Source organism: Chroicocephalus ridibundus, unplaced genomic scaffold (assembly GCF_963924245.1).
Source record: "Chroicocephalus ridibundus unplaced genomic scaffold, bChrRid1.1 SCAFFOLD_786, whole genome shotgun sequence".
NCBI classification, from domain to species: domain Eukaryota; kingdom Metazoa; phylum Chordata; class Aves; order Charadriiformes; family Laridae; genus Chroicocephalus; species Chroicocephalus ridibundus.
In genome coordinates, this window is record NW_026961345.1 from 1 (window position 1) to 17,113 (window position 17,113).

The window sequence follows — 17,113 nt, forward strand, 5'->3', positions numbered from 1 at the left end:
GGTTGGAGGACTCTATGCAGCGTCTATGGGGTGTCTCTGGGTCTTTATGGGGTGTCTCTGGGTCTCTATGGGGTCTGTATGGGTCTCTGTGGGTCTCTGTGGGGTGTCTATGGGTCCCTGTGCATCTCTATGGGTCTCTATGGGTCTCTATACGGTGTCTGTTGCTCTCTATGGGGTGTCTATGGGTCTCTGTGGGGTCTCTGTGGGCGTCTATGGGGTGTCTATGGGTCTCTATGGGTGTCTATGGGGTCTCTGTGGGTCTCTAGGGGGTGTCTATGGGTCTCTATGGGGTGTCTTTGGCTCTCTATGGGGTGTCTGTGGCTCTCTATGGGTCTCTATGGGGTGTCTGTGGCTCTCTATGGGGTCTCTATGGCTCTCTATGGGGTGTCTATGGGTCTCTATGGGGTCCCTGTGGGTCTCTATGGGGTATCTATGGGTCTCTGTGGGTCCCTGTGGCTCTCTATGGGTCCCTGTGGGTCTCTATGGGGTCACTATGGGGTCCCTGTGGCTCTCTATGGGGCGTCTATGGGTCTCTGTGGGTCCCTGTGGGTCTCTATGGGGTGTCTATGGGGTCCCTGGGGGTCTCTATGGGGCATCTATGGGTCTCTATGGGTCCCTGGGGGTCTCTGTGGGGTGTCTCTGGGTCTCTATGGGGTGTCTATGGGTCTCTGTGGGTCCCTGTGGCTCTCTGTGGGGTGTCTCTGGGTCTCTATGGGGTGTCTATGGGTCTCTGTGGGTCCCTGGGGTCTCTATGGGGTGTCTCTGGGTCTCTATGGGGTGTCTATGGGTCTCTATGGGGTGTCTCTGGGTCTCTGGGGGTCCCTGGGGGTCTCTATGGGGTGTCTCTGGGTCTCTATGGGGTGTCTATGGGTGTCTCTGGGTCTCTATGGGGTCTCTATGGGGTCTCTGTGGGTCCCTGTGGCTCTCTATGGGGTGTCTCTGGGTCCCTGGGGGTCCCTGGGGGTCTCTATGGGGTGTCTATGGGTCTCTATGGGGTGTCTATGGGTCCCTGGGGGTCTCTATGGGGTGTCTATGGGTCTCTATGGGGTCTCTATGGGGTGTCTATGGGTCCCTGGGGGTCTCTGTGGGGTGTCTCTGGGTCTCTATGGGGCGTCTATGGGTCTCTATGGGTCCCTGGGGGTCTCTATGGGGTGTCTCTGGGTCTCTATGGGGTGTCTATGGGTCTCTGTGGGGTCTCTGGGGGTCCCTGGGGGTCTCTATGGGGTGTCTCTGGGTCTCTATGGGGTGTCTATGGGTCCCTGGGGGTCTCTATGGGGTGTCTATGGGTCTCTATGGGGTGTCTATGGGTCCCTGGGGGTCTCTATGGGGTGTCTATGGGTCTCTATGGGGTCTCTATGGGGTGTCTATGGGTCCCTGGGGGGTCTCTGTGGGGTGTCTATGGGTCTCTATGGGGTGTCTATGGGTCTCTGTGGGTCTCCGTGGGGGTCGCGGTGTCGGCGCTCGTGCCCGGGGTGGGGGGGGTGGGGGGGTGGGGGGGGGTTGCGTGATGCGGGGGGGGGGGGGGGGCGGGGCGGGGCCGGCGGCGCGCGCGCGGGGCGGGAGCTGCGGGGCCGCTGCGGGAGCGGCGGGGGCCGGGGATCGCCACAGCCCCGGGGCAGGTACCGCGGGGGGGGGGGCGGGGGGGGGCAGGGGGTGTGGGGGGGGGGGGACACACGGGGGGGGGGGGGGCAGGATGGGGGGGGCGGGATGGGGTTATTTTGGGGGGGGGGGGGGGATGCAGGAACGGGGGATATTGGGGGGGGAGGAGGATGAGGATGATGGGGGGGGGATGATGCAGGATGGGGGTCATTTTGGGGGGGGGGACACAGAGGATGGGGGTCCGGGGGGGGCGGGGGGGGGTTATTTTGGGGGGGGGGGATGCAGGAACGGGGAATATTGGGGGGGGGGGTGATGAGGATGAGGATGCTGGGGGGGGGGATGATGCAGGATGGGGGTCATTTGGGGGGGGATGATGCAGGATGGGGGTCATTTGGGGGGGGGACACGTAGGATGGGGGTCCTGGGGGGGGGATTGGGGTCCGGGGGGGCGGGATGGGGTTATTTTTTGGGGGGGGGGGATGCAGGAATGGGGGATATTGGGGTGGGGGGGATGATGAGGATGAGGATGCTGGGGGGGGATGAAGGATTGGGGGTCATTTGGGGGGGGGGGATGAAGGATGGGGGTCCTGGGGGGGGGGATTTGGGCCCGGGGGGCGGGATGGGGTTATTTTTGGGGGGGGGGATGCACGAACGGAGGATTTGGGGGGGGGGGGAAGATGAGGATGAGGATGCTGGGGGGGGCATGATGCAGGATGAGGGTCATTTGTGGGGGGGGGATGTACAAGGGGGGGTTATTTGGGGGGGGGACAGTCAGGATGGGGCCCCGGGGGGGGCGGGGTGGGGTTATTTTGGGGGGGGGATGCAGGAATGGGGGATTTGGGGGGGGGGGATGATGAGGAAGAGGATGCTGGGGGGGGATGATGCAGGATGGGGGTCATTTGGGGGGGGGATGTACAAGGGGGGGTTATTTGGGGGGGGGCCGGGCAGGATTGGGGTCCGGGGGGCCGGGATGGGGTTATTTTTTGGGGGGGGGGGGATGCAGGAATGGGGGATATTGGGGGGGGGGGAGGAGGATGAGGATGGGGGGGGGGATGAAGGATTGGGTGTCATTGGGGGGGGGATGAAGGATGGGGGTCATTTTGGGGGGGGGGACACAGAGGATGGGGGTCCGGGGGGGCGGGATGGGGTTATTTTGGGGGGGGGGATGCAGGAATGGGGGATTTGGGGGGGGGGGGATGATGAGGATGAGGATGCTGGGGGGGGGATGATGCAGGATGGGGGTCATTTGGGGGGGGGGATGTACAAGGGGGGGTATTTGGGGGGGGACACGTAGGATGGGGGTCCTGGGGGGGGGATTGGGGTCCGGGGGGGCGGGATGGGTTATTTGGGGGGGGGATGGATGAGGATGAGGATGGGGGGGGGCGGAGGGATGAAGGAGGGGGGGGGTGGTCACGTGGGTGCTCACACGCGTGTGCAAGGGGGGGCGGGGGGGGGGGACGGTGCACGAGTGTGAGCTCGGGGGGGGGTGGGGGGGGGGTCACAAGCGTGTGCGGGGGGGGGGGTGAGTGTGCAAAAGGGGGGGGGGGGGGATGTGTCTATGGGGGAGGGGGAGCCCCCCCGGACCCCTGGGTCCCCTTTTTTTGGTGGGGGGGGGGGGGGGGGCCGCCTGGGTCTCCTTTGTGTCGTGTCCCCCCCCCCCGCCCCCCCCCGCGGGCACCTGAAGGTCACAGGGAGGAGAAGGGGGAGGGGGGGGGGACACAAAAAGGGGACCCACCCGTCCGGGTGCCCCCCCCCCAAAAAAAAAGGGGATCCAGGCATCCGGGGGGGGCCCTCCCATCTCCCCCCCCATCTTCCCCCACCTCTCCCCCCCCCTCATTATCAGGCAGCACCGATCGATAATTAATTAATCAATTCGGGGGGGGGGGGGAAGGGCGTGGCGAGGATGGGGGGGGGGGGGGGGGCACCCGGACGCCTGGGTCCCCTATTTTGGGGGGGGGGGGTGTGTCTATGGGGGGGGGGGCCCCTGGGTCAATTTTTTGGGGGGGGACACATGGGGGTCTATGGGGGGGGTGGGGGAGCCCCCCCGGACCCCTTTTTGGGGGGGGACATGGGGGTCTATGGGGGGGAAGGAGCCCCCCCGGACCCCTTTTTGGGGGGGGGGGACATGGGGGTCTATGGGGGGGTGGGAGCCCCCCCGGACCCCTTTTTTGGGGAGGGGACACATGGGGGTCTGGGCGGGGGGGAGCGCCCCCGGACCCCTTTTATGGGGGGGGACATGGGGGTCTATGGGGGGAAGGAGCCCCCCCGGACCCCTATTTGGGGGGGGACATGGGGATCTATGGGGGGGGGAGCCCCCCCGGACCCCTATTTGGGGGGGGACATGGGGGTCTATGGGGGAAGGAGCTCCCCCGGACCCCATTTTTTGGGGGGGGGGGGCTTGGGGTTCTATGGGGGGGTGGGGGAGCCCCCCCGGACCCCTATTTGGGGGGGGGACACATGGGGGTCTGGGCGGGGGGGAGCCCCCCCGGACCCCTGTTTTGGGGGGCAGTGGGACATGGGGGTCTATGGGGGGTGGGGGAGCCCCCCCGGACCCCATTTTTGGGGGGGGGGACATGGGGGTCTATGGGGGGGCGAGGAGCCCCCCGGACCCTTTTTTGGGGGGGGGGACATGGGGGTCTGGGCGGGGGGGAGCCCCCCCGGACCCCTGTTTTGGGGGGCAGTGGGACATGGGGGTCTATGGGGGGTGGGGGAGCCCCCCCGGACCCCATTTTTGGGGGAGGGGACATGGGGGTCTATGGGGGGGCGAGGAGCCCCCCCGGACCCTTTTTTGGGGGGGGGACATGGGGGTCTGGGCGGGGGGAGCCCCCCCGGACCCCTGTTTTGGGGGGCAGTGGGACATGGGGGTCTATGGGGGGGTGGGGGAGCCCCCCCGGACCCATTTTTTGCGGGGGGGGGACATGGGGGTCTATGGGGGGGTGGGGGAGCCCCCCCGGACCCCTATTTGGGGGGGGACATGGGGGTCTATGGGGGGAAGGAGCCCCCCCGGACCCCTTTTTTGGGGGGGGGTGGTGGGGAGGGTGGGGGTGTCGCTGTCAATCCCTCTCCACCCCCCCCCCCCCCATTGCCCCCCCCCCCCGGGCAGGTGCAGCAGTTAACGTGATTGGCTAATTATGCGGCGCATGTTAATGAGCCCCATCACCCAATTAAGGGTGTGGGGGGGGTGGGGGGGGGTGTTTATAAATAACCCGGGGCCTCATTTGCATAATGCCGGCTCCCGGGTTGCCGCGGTGACCGGCATCACCCCCCCCCCAAAACTAATCACTGGCGTTAATTAACGGGCTTGATAACGAGGTTGGAGGGGGGGGGGGCTTTTTTTGGGGGGGGGGGGATTTTTTTGGGGGGGTCCTGGGTCCCCCCCTCACTCTCTCTCTCTCTCTCCCCCCCCAACAGGTGCCCACTGGACCCCGGACCCGCCCCCCCCCCGGCCATGTTGTAGCCCCCCCCCACCCCCACCCCACCCCCCTCGGGGCCCCCCCCCCCCCGCTCCAACCCTCCCCCCCCCCCCTCCGCCCCCCGGCTTTCTCCAGCCCCCCCCAGGCTCCGTGGCCACCACGGGCGCCATGAGCCGGCCGGCCGCCGAGGGCCACCCGGGTGCCGGGGACCAGCCAGAGACTGAGGCTCACCGGGGATCGGTGGCCAACGAGGGCTTCAGGGACCACCAAGGCTCCGTGGCCAACCAGGGCTCCATGGACCACCAGGGCTCCGTGGCCAACCAGGGCTCCATGGACCACCAGGGCTCCGTGGCCAACGAGGGCTTCATGGACCACCAGGGCTCCGTGGCCAACCAGGGTTCCCAGGACCACCTAGAGACTGAGGACCACCAGGGCTTCAGGGACCACTGGGGCTCCATGGCCAACCAAGGCTTCAGGGACCACCTAGAGACCGAGGACCACCAAGGCTCCATGGACCACCTAGAGACTAAGGACCACCAGGGCTTCATGGACCACCAAGGCTCCGTGGCCAACGAGGGCTCCATGGACCACCTAGAGACTGAGGACCACCAGGGCTTCATGGACCACCAAGGCTCCGTTGCCAACGAGGGCTCCATGGACCACCTAGAGACTGAGGACCACCAAGGCTCTGTGGCCAACCAGGGCTCCATGGACCACCTAGAGACTGAGGACCACCAGGGCTCCATGGACTACCAGGGCTCCGTGGCCAACCAGGGCTTCAGGGACCACCAAGGTTCTGAGGACCACCAAGGCCCCATGGCCAGCCAGGGCTTCATGGACTACCAGGGCTCCGTGGTCAACCAGGGTTCCCAGGACCACCTAGAGACTGAGGACCACCAGGGCTTCACGGACCACCGGGGCTCTGTGGCCAACCAAGGCTTCAGGGACCACCTAGAGACTGAGGACCACCAGGGATCGGTGGCCAACCAGAGCTTCATGGACCACCGGGGCACTGTGGCCAACCAGGGCTTCAAGGATCACCAGGGCTCCATGGGCAACCGAGGCTCTGAGGACCACCCAGAGACTGAGGACCACCAGGGCTTCATGGACCACCAAGGCTCCGTGGCCAACCAGGACTTCATGGCCCACCAGGGCTCTGAGGGCCACCTAGAGACTAAGGCCCACCAAGGCTTCGTGGCCAACCGAAACTCTGTGACCCACCAGGACTTTGTGACCCACCAGGACTTTGTGGCCCACCAGGGCTCCGAGGGCCACCTAGAGACTGAGGCACACCAGGGCTCTGTGGCCCAGGAGGGCTCCTGGGACCACCTAGATCCCAGCATCAATGATGGTTCCGTGGCCCGGTTAGACTTGAAGGGCCACCAAGGCTCTGTGGCCAGCCCGGCCTCCGAGGGCCACCAAGGCCCTGTGGCCCATTTAGACCCGAAGGTCCATGAGATCTTGGTGGCCAACCCAGGCCCCACGGCCAACCCAGGCCCCACGGCCCATCTTGAGACCGAGGTCAACCAAGACCCCGCGGCCCGTCTAGGTCTGAAGGTCCACCAAGACCCCGTGGCCAAGCGTAGCCCCACGGCCCCTCTAGACCTGAAGGTCCACCAAGACCCCATGGCCAACCGTAGCCCCACGGCCCCTCTAGACTTGAAGGTCCACCAAGACCCCATGGCCAACCGTAGCCCCATGGCCCCTCTAGACTTGAAGGTCCACCATGACTCCATGGCCAACCGAGGCCCCACGGCCCGTCTGGAGACCAAGTTCCACCAAGACTCTGTGGCCAACTGGGCCACCCCGTCCCGTCTGCGTCCCCGTGTCCCCTTGGGTGGCCACCTGGGTTTGGTGCTGCTGACCTTGGGGTCCCTCCTCCTACCGGGGACCTCAGGGGCGGCCCTGGAGTTCGGGGGCGCCCCGGGCCAATGGGCGCGTTACGGCCGGTGGGCTCCGGGGGCCGGTGGCCAACTGAGCTTCAGCTTGAAGACCAACATCTCCCGGGCCCTGGTGCTCTACCTGGACGACGGCGGCAACTGTGACTTCTTGGAGCTGCTGGTGGCCGAGGGCCGCCTTCGCCTTCGCTTCGCCATCGCCTGCGCCGAGCCGGCCACCGTCCAACCCCCGCCGCCGGTCAACGACGGCCGGTGGCACATGGTTCTCCTCACCCGTAACGCCCGCGAAACCTCCTTGGCCGTGGACGGCGAGACGCGGGCGGCCAGCGTCCGCTCCAAGCGGGCCGAGATGGTGGTGGCCAGCGACCTCTTCGTGGGGGGGATCCCGCCCGACGTCCGCCTCTCGGCGTTGACCCTCAGCACCGTCAAGTATGAGGCCCCCTTCCAAGGCTGGTTGGCCAACCTGAAGGTGGGGGAGGCGCCGGCCGCCCTCCTGGGGGCCCAAGGGGTGCGGGGCGAGGGGGAGGAACGCTGCGCCCGTCACCCGCCCTGCGCCCACGGCGGCCGCTGCACCCTGCGCCGCGGCGAGCCCCGCTGCGACTGCGCCGGCACCGGCTACCGCGGACCCTTCTGCGCCGAAGGTGAGGGGGCGCCGGGAACGCAGTTGTTTGGGGGGGGGGGGGGGGGAAGGGGGGAGGTGGGGGGTGGCGGCACCTCGGACCTTCGGCCTCGCGTGTTTTACCCGCGGCGGCGTGGCCGTTGGGCGTCTTCACGGCGTTGCACGTCCTCGTGTCCCGGTGTCCTTGAGGTTCTCTGTGTCTCCACATCTCCATGGCGTTGGGCGTCTTCATGGCGTTGGGCGTCTTCATGGCTGTTGGGCGTCTTCATGGCCGTTGGGCGTCTTCATGGCTGTTGGGCGTCTTCATGGCGTTGGGCGTCTTCATGACGTTGGGCGTCTTCGTGGCGTTGGGCGTCTTAATGGCATTAGGCATCTCCATGGCGTTGGGCGTCTCCATGGCATTGGGCACCTTCATGGCGTTGGGTGTCTTCGTGGCCGTTGGGCGTCTTCATGGCCGTTGGGCGTCTTCATGGCTGTTGGGCGTCTTCGTGGTGTTGGACGTCTTCATGGCCATTGGGTGTCTTTGTGTCTCTTGGGCTTCTTCGTGGCTGTTGGGTGTCTCCATGGCGTTGGGCATCTTCATGGCGTTGGGCATCTCCGTGGCATTGGGCGTCTTCATGGCGTTGGGTGTCTTCGTGGCTGTTGGGCGTCTTTGTGGCCTTGGGCGTCTTCGTGGCCTTGGGCATCTCCGTGGCTGTTGGGCGTCTCCGTGGCTGTTGGGTGTCTTCATGGCGTTGGGCGTCTTCGTGGCATTTCTCCTCCATGTCTTTGTGCCTTCCCGGCGTTGCGCATCCTCGTGCCTTGGTGTCCTTGTGTTTCTCCGTGTCTCCACATCTTCATGTCCGTTGGGTGTCTTCATGTCCGTTGGTCGTCTTCGTGGTGTCGGGCGTCGTCATGGCATTCCTCCTCCATGTCTTTGTGCCTTCGTGGTGTTGCACGTCCTCGTGTCCTGGTGTCCTTGAGTTTCCCCGTGTCTCCACATCTTCATGACCATTGGGCGTCTTCATGGCGTTGCTCCTCCGTATCTTTGTGCCCTCGTGGTGTTGCACGTCCTCGTGTTTCTCCGTGTCTCCACGTCTTCATGGCGTTGCTCTTCCATGTCTTTGCATCCTCACGGCGTTGCACGTCCTCGTGTCCTGGTGTCCTTGTATTTCCCCGTGTCTCCATGGCGTTGGGTGTCCTCATGGTGTTTCTCCTCCGTCTTTTGTGCCTCGGTGGTGTTGCACGTCCTCGTGTCCTGGTGTCCTTGTGTTTTTCCATGTCTCCACATCTTCATGGTGTTGGGCGTCTTCATGGTGTTGGGCATCTTCGTGTCCATTGGGCGTCTTCATGGTGTTGGGTGTCTTCACAGTGTTGCTCCTCCGTGTCTTTGTGCCTTCACGGTGTTGCACGTCCTCGTGTCCTGGTGTCCTTGTGTTTTTCCATGTCTCCACATCTTCATGGTGTTGGGTGTCTTCATGGTGTTGGGCATCTTCGTGTCCATTGGGCGTCTTCATGGTGTTGGGTGTCTTCACGGTGTTGCTCCTCCGTGTCTTTGTGCCTTCACGGTGTTGCACGTCCTCGTGTCCTGGTGTCCTTGTGTTTTTCCATGTCTCCACATCTTCATGGTGTTGGGTGTCTTCATGGTGTTGGGCATCTTCGTGTCCATTGGGCGTCTTCATGGTGTTGGACGTCTTCACGGTGTTGCTCCTCCGTGTCTTTGTGCCTTCACGGTGTTGCACGTCCTCGTGTCCTGGTGTCCTTGTGCTTCTCCCTGTCTCCACGCCTTCCTGGCATTTCACGCCTCCGTGTTTCTCCGCGTCCTTGTGACTTCACGGCGTTTTGCCTCTCCGTGGCATCCCAGATCCTCGCGTCTTGGTGTCCTCGTGTTTCTCCGTGTCTTCACGTCTCCATGGTGTTGCTCCTCCGTGTCTTTGTGTCCTGCTGGTGTTGCACGTCCTCGTGTCTTAATGACCTTGAGTTTCTCCACGGCTTCATGTCTTCATGGTGTTGGGCGTCTTCATGGCTGCGTGTTTGTGCTTCTCCGTGTCTTCACGTCCTCTTGGTGTTGCACGTCTTCGTGTTCCTCCATGTCTTTGTGCCTTCACGACGTTGCACGTCCTTGTGTCTTGGTGTCCTTGGGGTTCTCCCCGTCCCCACGTCTTCATGGCGTTGGGCGTCTTCATGGCATTGGGCGTCTTCGTGTCTGTTGGGCATCTTCATGGCGTTGGGCATCTTCATGGCGTTCCTCCTCTGTGTCTTTTTGCCCTCATGGCGTTGCACGTCCTCGTGTTGGTGTCCTTGTGGCGTTGCACGTCCTCGTGTCTTGGTGGCCTTGGGTTTCTCCGTGTCTCCACGGCTTCGTGCCCCTTGGGCGTCTTCGTGGCATTGCTCTTCCATGTCTTTGTGCCTTCATGGTGTCGCACGTCCCCACCTTTTGGTGCCCTTGAGTTTCTCCGTGTCTCCACGCCTTCATGGCCGTTGGGCGTCTTCATGGCCGTTGGGCGTTTTTTTGTCCGTTGGGCATCTTCATGGCGTTGGGCGTCTTCATGGTGTTCCTCCTCGGTGTCTTTGTGCCTTCACGGAGTTTCATGTTCTCGTGTTTTGGTGTCCTTGAGTTTCTCCCCATCTCCACGTCTTTGTGTCCGTTGGGCGTCTTCGTGGTGTTTGGTGTCTTCGTGTCCGTTGGGCGTCTTCATGGCATTGCTCCTCCATGTCTTTGTGCCCTTGTGGTGTTGCACGTCCTCGTGTCCTGGTGTCCTTGTGTTGCTCCGTGTCTCCACGTCTTCATGGCGTTGCTCCTCCATGTCTTTGTGTCCTCCTGGTGTTGCACGTCCTTGAGTTTCTCCGTGTCCCCACGTCTTCATGGCATTGGTCGTCTTCGTGTCTGTTGGGCGTCTTCGTGGTGTTTCTCCTCCGTGTCTTTGTGCCTTGATGACGTTGCACGTCCTCGTGTCCCGGTGTCCTTGTGTTTCCCCGTGTCCCCACGTCTTCGTGTCCATTGGGCGCCTTCGTGGCGTTGCTCCTCCGCGTCTTTGTGTCCTCCTGGTGTTGCACGTCCTTGAGTTTCTCCGTGTCTCCACGTCTTCGTGGTGTTTCTCCTCTGTGTCTTTGTGCCCTGATGATGTTGCACGTCCTCGTGTCCCGGTGTCCTTGTGTTTCCCCGTGTCCCCACGTCTTCATGGCCGTTGGGCGCCTTTGTGTCCGTTGAGCGTCTTCATGGCGTTTCTCCTCCATGTCTTTGTGCCTTCGTGGTGCTGCACGTCCTCGTGTCCCGGTGTCCTTGAGTTTTGTAGTGTCTCCACGTCTCCCTGGCGTTGCACCCCTGTGTTTCTCCATGTCCTGGTGACCTCACGGCGTTGGGTGTCTCCATGGCTCCCCAGATCCTCGTGTTTTGGTGTCCTTGACCCTTGACGTCGGGTGTCTCCACGGCGTTGGGTGTTTTCGTGGCGTTCCTCCTCCGTGTCTTTGTGCCTTGACGACGTTGCACGTCCTCGTGTCCCGGTATCCTTGTGTTTCCCCGTATCTCCACGTCTTCATGGCCATTGGGCGTCTTCATGGGGTTGCTCCTCCGCGTCTTTGTGTCCTCCTGGTGTTGCACGTCCTCGTGTTTCTCCGTGTCCCCACATCTTCACGGCGTTGGTCGTCTTCATGTCTGTTGGGCGTCTTCGTGGTGTTTCTCCTCCATGTCTTTGTGCCTTCACAACGTTGCACGTCCTCGTGTCCCGGTGTCCTTGTGTTTCCCCGTGTTTCCACATCTTCTTGTCCGTTGGGCGTCTTCATGGCGTTGCTCCTCCGTGTCTTTGTGTCCTCCTGGTGTTGCATGTTCCCGTGTTTCTCTGTGTCCCCACGTCATCATGGTGTTTCTCCTCCATGTCTTTGTGCCTTCATGGTGCTGCACGTCCTCGTGTCCTGGTGTCCTTGAGTTTTGTAGTGTCTCCACGTCTCCCTGGCGTTGCACCCCTGTGTTTCTCCATGTCCTGGTGACTTCACGGCGTTGGGTGTCTCCATGGCTCCCCAGATCCTCGTGTTTTGGTGTCCTTGACCCTTGATGTCGGGCGTCTCCATGGTGTTAGGTGTTTTCGTGGTGTTCCTCCTCCGTGTCTTTGTGCCTTGACGATGTTGCACGTCCTCGTGTCCTTGTGTTTCTCCATGTCTCCACGTCTTCTTGTCCGTTGGGCGTCTTCATGGCGTTGCTCCTCCGTGTCTTTGTGTCCTCCTGGTGTTGCACATCCTTGAGTTTCTCCGTGTCCCCACGTCTTCATGGCATTGGTCGTCTTCGTGTCTGCTGGGCGTCTTCGTGGTGTTTCTCCTCCATGTCTTTGTGCCTTGATGACGTTGCACGTCCTCGTGTCCCGGTGTCCTTGTGTTTCCCCGTGTCTCCACGTCTTCATGGCCATTGGGCGCCTTCATGGCGTTGCTCCTCCGTGTCTTTGTGTCCTCCTGGTGTTGCACGTCCTTGAGTTTCTCCGTGTCTCCACGTCTTCGTGGTGTTTCTCCTCTGTGTCTTTGTGCCTTCGTGGTGCTGCACGTCCTTGTGTCCTGGTGTCCTTGAGTTTTGTAGTGTCTCCACGTCTCCCTGGCGTTGCACCCCTGTGTTTCTCCATGTCCTGGTGACTTCACGACGTTGGGTGTCTCCATGGCTCCCCAGATCCTCGTGTTTTGGTGTCCTTGACCCTTGACGTCGGGCGTCTCCATGGCGTTGGGTGTTTTCGTGGTGTTCCTCCTCCGTGTCTTTGTGCCTTGATGACGTTGCACGACCTCGTGTCCTTGTGTTTCCCCGTGTCTCCACATCTTCCTGTCCGTTGGGCATCTTCATGGCATTGCTCCTCCGCGTCTTTGTGTCCTCCTGGTGTTGCACATCCTTGAGTTTCTCCGTGTCCCCACGTCTTCATGGCATTGGTCATCTTCGGGTCTGTTGGGCGTCTTTGTGGTGTTTCTCCTCCGTGTCTTTGTGCCTTTATGGCGTTGCACGTCCTCGTGTCCTGGTGTCCTTGTGTTTCTCCATGTCTCCACATCTTCTTGTCCATTGGGCGTCTTCATGGGGTTGCTCCTCCGCGTCTTTGTGTCCTCCTGGTGTTGCATGTCCTTGTGTTTCTCCGTGTCCCCACATCTTCACGGCGTTGGTCGTCTTCGTGTCTGTTGGGCGTCTTCGTGGTGTTTCTCCTCCATGTCTTTGTGCCTTGATGACGTTGCACGTCCTCGTGTCCCGGTGTCCTTGTGTTTCCCCGTGTCCCCACGTCTTCATGGCCGTTGGGCACCTTCGTGTCCGTTGGGCGTCTTCATGGTGTTTCTCCTCCGTGTCTTTGTGCCTTTGTGGTGCTGCACGTCCTCGTGTCCCGGTGTCCTTGTGTTTCCCTATGTCTCCACATCTTCTTGTCCGTTGGGCGTCTTCATGGCGTTGCTCCTCCATGTCTTTGTGTCCTCCTGGTGTTGCACGTCCTCGTGTTTCTCCGTGTCCCCACGTCTTCGTGGTGTTTCTCCTCCATGTCTTTGTGCCCTGACGACGTTGCACGTCCTCGTGTCCCGGTGTCCTTGTGTTTCCCCGTGTCTCCACGTCTTCGTGTCCCTTGGGCGCCTTCGTGGCGTTGCTTCTCCGCGTCTTCGTGTCCTCCTGGTGTTGCACGTCGGCGCATTCCTCCACCTCTTGGTGCCGCCGCGGCCTCGCACGTCCCGGTGCCCCTGCCCATCCCCGTGTCCTTGCACGCTCCTGTGACCTTGCACGTCCCTGTGCAGTGCTGTGTCCTGGTGCCCTTGCACGCCCTCGTGCCCTTCAACGCCCCGTGTCCTCGCACGGCCTTGTGTAATTGCACGTCCCGGTGCCCCTGCCCCCCCCCTTGCACACTCCTGTGCTCTCGCACGTCCTCGTGCAATCACAGGCCCCCCTGCCCTTGCATGTCCTCGTGCCCTTGCACGCCCTGGTGCAATCGCGCGTCCCCATGACCTTGCACGCTCCTGTGCCCCTGCACGCCCTCGTGCACCCGTGTGTCCCTGTGCCCCTGCCCATCCCTGTGCCCTTGCACGCCCTCGTGCAATCGCGTGTCCCTGTGCCCTTGCACGCTCCCGTGCCCTTGCACGTCCTCGTGCACTCCTGTGTCCCAGAGCTCTTGCACACTCCCATGCTCTTGCACATCCTTGTGCACTCGCATGTCCCCGTGCCCTTGCACACCCTCGTGCACTCATGTGTCCCCATGCCCTTGCACGCCCTCGTGCACTCACGTGTCCCCGTGACCCTGCCCATCCCTGTGCCCTTGCACGCCCTCGTGCACCCGCGTGTCCCCGTGCCCCTGCCCATCCCTGTGCCCTTGCACGCCCTCGTGCACTCACGTGTCCCCGTGCCCTTGCCCATCCCGGTGCCCTTGCACGCCCTCGTGCACCCGCGTGTCCCCGTGCCCCTGCCCATCCCTGTGCCCTTGCACGCCCTCGTGCACCCGCGTGTCCCCGTGCCCTTGCACGCCCTCGTGCGAGGCGCCGGGTGCCCCCGGGGGTGCCGGCAGGGGCAGGGTGTGCCCCGGAGGCCGAGGTCCCTCGTGCGAGACACCCCCGTCCCCGTCCCCGTCTCCCAGTGACAACCGGCGGCGACGGCGCCCTGGCGACAGCATCCTCCCGGGCCCATCGCCAGGGCAACCGTTGCCATGGCGATGCCGGGGCTGGGTTGCCATGGCGATGCCGGGGCTGGGTTGCCATGGAGATGCCGAGGATGGGTTGCCATGGAGATGCCGGTGCTGGGTTGGGATGGAGATGCTAGAGCTGGGTTGCCATGGCGACGCCGAGGCTGGGTTGCCATGGAGACGCCGAGGCTGGGTTGCCATGGAGACACCGGTGCTGGGTTGCCATGGAGATGCCGGGACTAGGTTGCCATGGCGATACCGAGGCTGGGTTGCCATGGAGATGCTGGGAATGGGTTGCCATGGCGACGCCGGTGCTGGGTTGCCATGGAGATGCCGGTGCTGGGTTGCCATGGCGACGCCGAGGATTGGTTGCCATGGAGATGCCGGTGCTGGGTTGCCATGGAGATGCCAGGACTGGGTTGCCATGGCGACGCCGAGGCTGGGTTGCCATGGGGATGGACCCGTTGCCGAGGCCGGTTGCCATGGCGACCGTTGCCGGGGGGCGCTGCGGGGATGTTTTTTTCCAGCGGCCGCGTCCTTGAGGGGGGACGGGGGACGGGGGGCTGGGGGGTGCTATGGGGTGCCCTATGGGGTGTTCTATGGGGCGCGTGGTCCCTGTGGCGTCCCTATGGGGTGCCCCATGTGATGTTGGGCCCCTGTGGGGTGCCCTGTGGGGTGCCCTGTGGGGTGCTGTGGGGCGCCCCATGGTATGAAGGGTCCGTAGGGGTTGCAGACAGGCTGCTATGGGGTGCCCCATAGGGGGCAGGGCCCCTCTAGGGTGCTATGGGGTGTGCCATGGGGTGCAGAGCCCCTGTGGGGTGCTATGGGGTGCCCCGTGGTGTGAAGGGTCCCTGTGGGGTGCAGGCAGGGTGCTGCTATGGGGTGCCCCATGGGGTGCAGGATCCCTGTGGGGTGCCCCATAGGGTGCCAGGTCACCATGGGGTCTCTATGGGGTGCCCCATAGGGTGCAGGGTCCCTATGGGGTGCAGGCAAGGTGCTATGGGGTGCCCCATAGGGTTCAGGCTCCCCGTGGGGTCTCTATGGGGTGCCCTATGGGGTGCCCCATGGGGTGCAGGGTCCCCGTGGGGTGCTGCGGGGTGCCCCGTGGTGTGCTATGGGGTGCCCCATAGGGTGGGGGATCCCCGTGGGGTCTCTGTAGGGTGCCCCATGGGGTGCAGGGTCCCTATGGGGTGCCCTATGGGTTGCTGTGGGGCGCAGGCAGGGTGCTATGGGGTGCCCCATGGGGTGCAGGGTGCCTGTGGGGTGCTCTGGGGTGCCCCATAGGGCGCAGAGTCCCTATGGGATGCCCTATGGGGTGCCCTATGGGGTGCCGTGGGGTGCAGGCAGGGTGCTATGGGGTGCCCCATGGGGCGCAGAGTCCCTATGGGGTGCCCTATGGGGTGCTGTGGGGCGCAGGCAGGGTGCTATGGGGTGCCCCATAGGGCGCAGGGTCCCTATGGGGTGCCCTATGGGGTGCTGTGGGGCGCAGGCAGGGGTGCTATGGGGTGCCCCATGGGGTGCAGGGTCCCTGTGGGGTGCTCTGGGGTGCCCCATAGGGCGCAGGGTCCCTATGGGGTGCCCTATGGGGTGCCGTGGGGCGCAGGCAGGGTGCTATGGGGTGCCCCATGGGGCGCAGGGTCCCCCTCCCGTGCGACCACCCCCCCCCCCCCCCGTGCGAGGCCCAACACCCCCCCCCCCCCCCCAAGGGCATCCCAAGGTCACGGGGACCCCCAGGGTCGGGGAGGGGGGGTGGGGGGTGGGGGGTGTCACCGGGGCCTCGCACGAGGACACGGTGGGGCACGAGGGTCCCGCTCACTAACGCCTCTCTCCCCTCCCCCCCCCCCCCCCGCTGCGCCCCCCCCCCAGAGGAAGAACCCGCCGTGGAGGGTGAGTGGGGGCGTGCGAAGGGGGGGGGGGGCGAGTGTGCAAGGGGAGGGGGGGCGAGTGTGCAAGGGGAGGGGGTGGGTGTGCAAAGGAGGGGGGCCGTGCAAGGAGGGGGGGGGGGGCAGGGAACGTGCAAGGGAGGGGGGGGGGGAGGGCAGGCGTGAGGGCCCCCCCGTGCTCGTGCAAGGCCCCGGCGCTCGTGCAAGGCCCCAGAGTGCTCGTGCAAGGCCCCGGCGCTCGTGCGAGGGTGGGTGGGGGTGCAAGGGCCCCGGCGCTCGTGCAAAGGCCCCCATGGCTCGTGCGAGGCCCCAGGGTGCTCGTGCAAGGCCCCCAGTGTCCGTGCAAGGCCCCTGGTGCTCGTGCAAAGGCCGGTGCTCGTGCAAAGGCCCCCCCGGTGCTCGTGCGAGGGTGGGTGTTCGTGCAAGGGCAGGTGCTCGTGCAAAGGCCCCAGTGTTCGTGCAAGGCCCCTGGTGCTCGTGCAAGGGCAGGTGCTCGTGCAAAGGCCCCCGGCGCTCGTGCGAGGGGGTGTGTGCTGGGGGGGGGGGGCGGGTGTGCTGGGATCCGGCTTTGCACGAGGCTCGTGCGAGGAGCAGGGGTTTCACCACAGGCGTGCAACACGCCGGGGGGGGGGCCTTGCACGAGGGGCGGGGCTTGCACGAGGGGCGTGGCGACACGGGGGGGGGGGTGTGGTGTGTTTGGGGGGGGCGGGGTGAGAGCGGGGACTTGCACGAGGGTCGTGCAAGGTGGGGGGGGAGGGGGGGGGGGCGGGGGGTTGCACGAGGAGCTCCGCGACACCCACCCCCACCCCGGGGGAGGGGGGGGGGGGGGAGGTGGGAATTTTGGGGGGGGGGGGGGGGGGGGGGCGGTGTCCCCGTGCAAGGGACGCCCCTCCCCACCCCCCCCACCCCCCCCCCCCCCGCGTCTCCATCCCCTCCCCCCCCTCCCCCCCCCCGTTTTTCCCCTCCCCCCCTCCCCCCAAGAAAAACTGGGGGGGGGGGGAAAAAAGGGGGGAAAAACCCGCGGGAAGGCGGCGGGGGGGGGGTCGGAGGGGGGGTCGACCCCTTCCCCCCCCCCCCCCCCAGGCCTGTCCCCGCCCCTCCCCCCCTCCCTC

General features: G+C 64.6%; 2 protein-coding genes across 2 annotated transcripts; both read left to right on the forward strand.

Annotated features, from left to right (window-relative positions):
• Window positions 1-15: 15 nt before the first annotated feature.
• On the forward strand, window positions 16-1,069 carry LOC134509353 (shematrin-like protein 1; the record flags this gene model as incomplete). The annotated part of the gene is given in 8 exon segments (XM_063321835.1): window positions 16-83; window positions 85-228; window positions 230-322; window positions 324-535; window positions 538-734; window positions 736-811; window positions 814-938; window positions 941-1,069. Coding segments are annotated over 8 exon segments (1,044 nt in total), but the record flags the coding sequence as incomplete, so codon positions are not given.
• Window positions 1,070-5,099: 4,030 nt separating this feature from the next.
• LOC134509354 (repetin-like) lies at window positions 5,100-16,005 on the forward strand (the record flags this gene model as incomplete). The annotated part of the gene is made up of 2 exons (XM_063321836.1): window positions 5,100-7,550; window positions 15,985-16,005. Coding segments are annotated over exons 1-2 (2,392 nt in total), but the record flags the coding sequence as incomplete, so codon positions are not given.
• Between the last annotated feature and the right edge of the window lie 1,108 nt (window positions 16,006-17,113).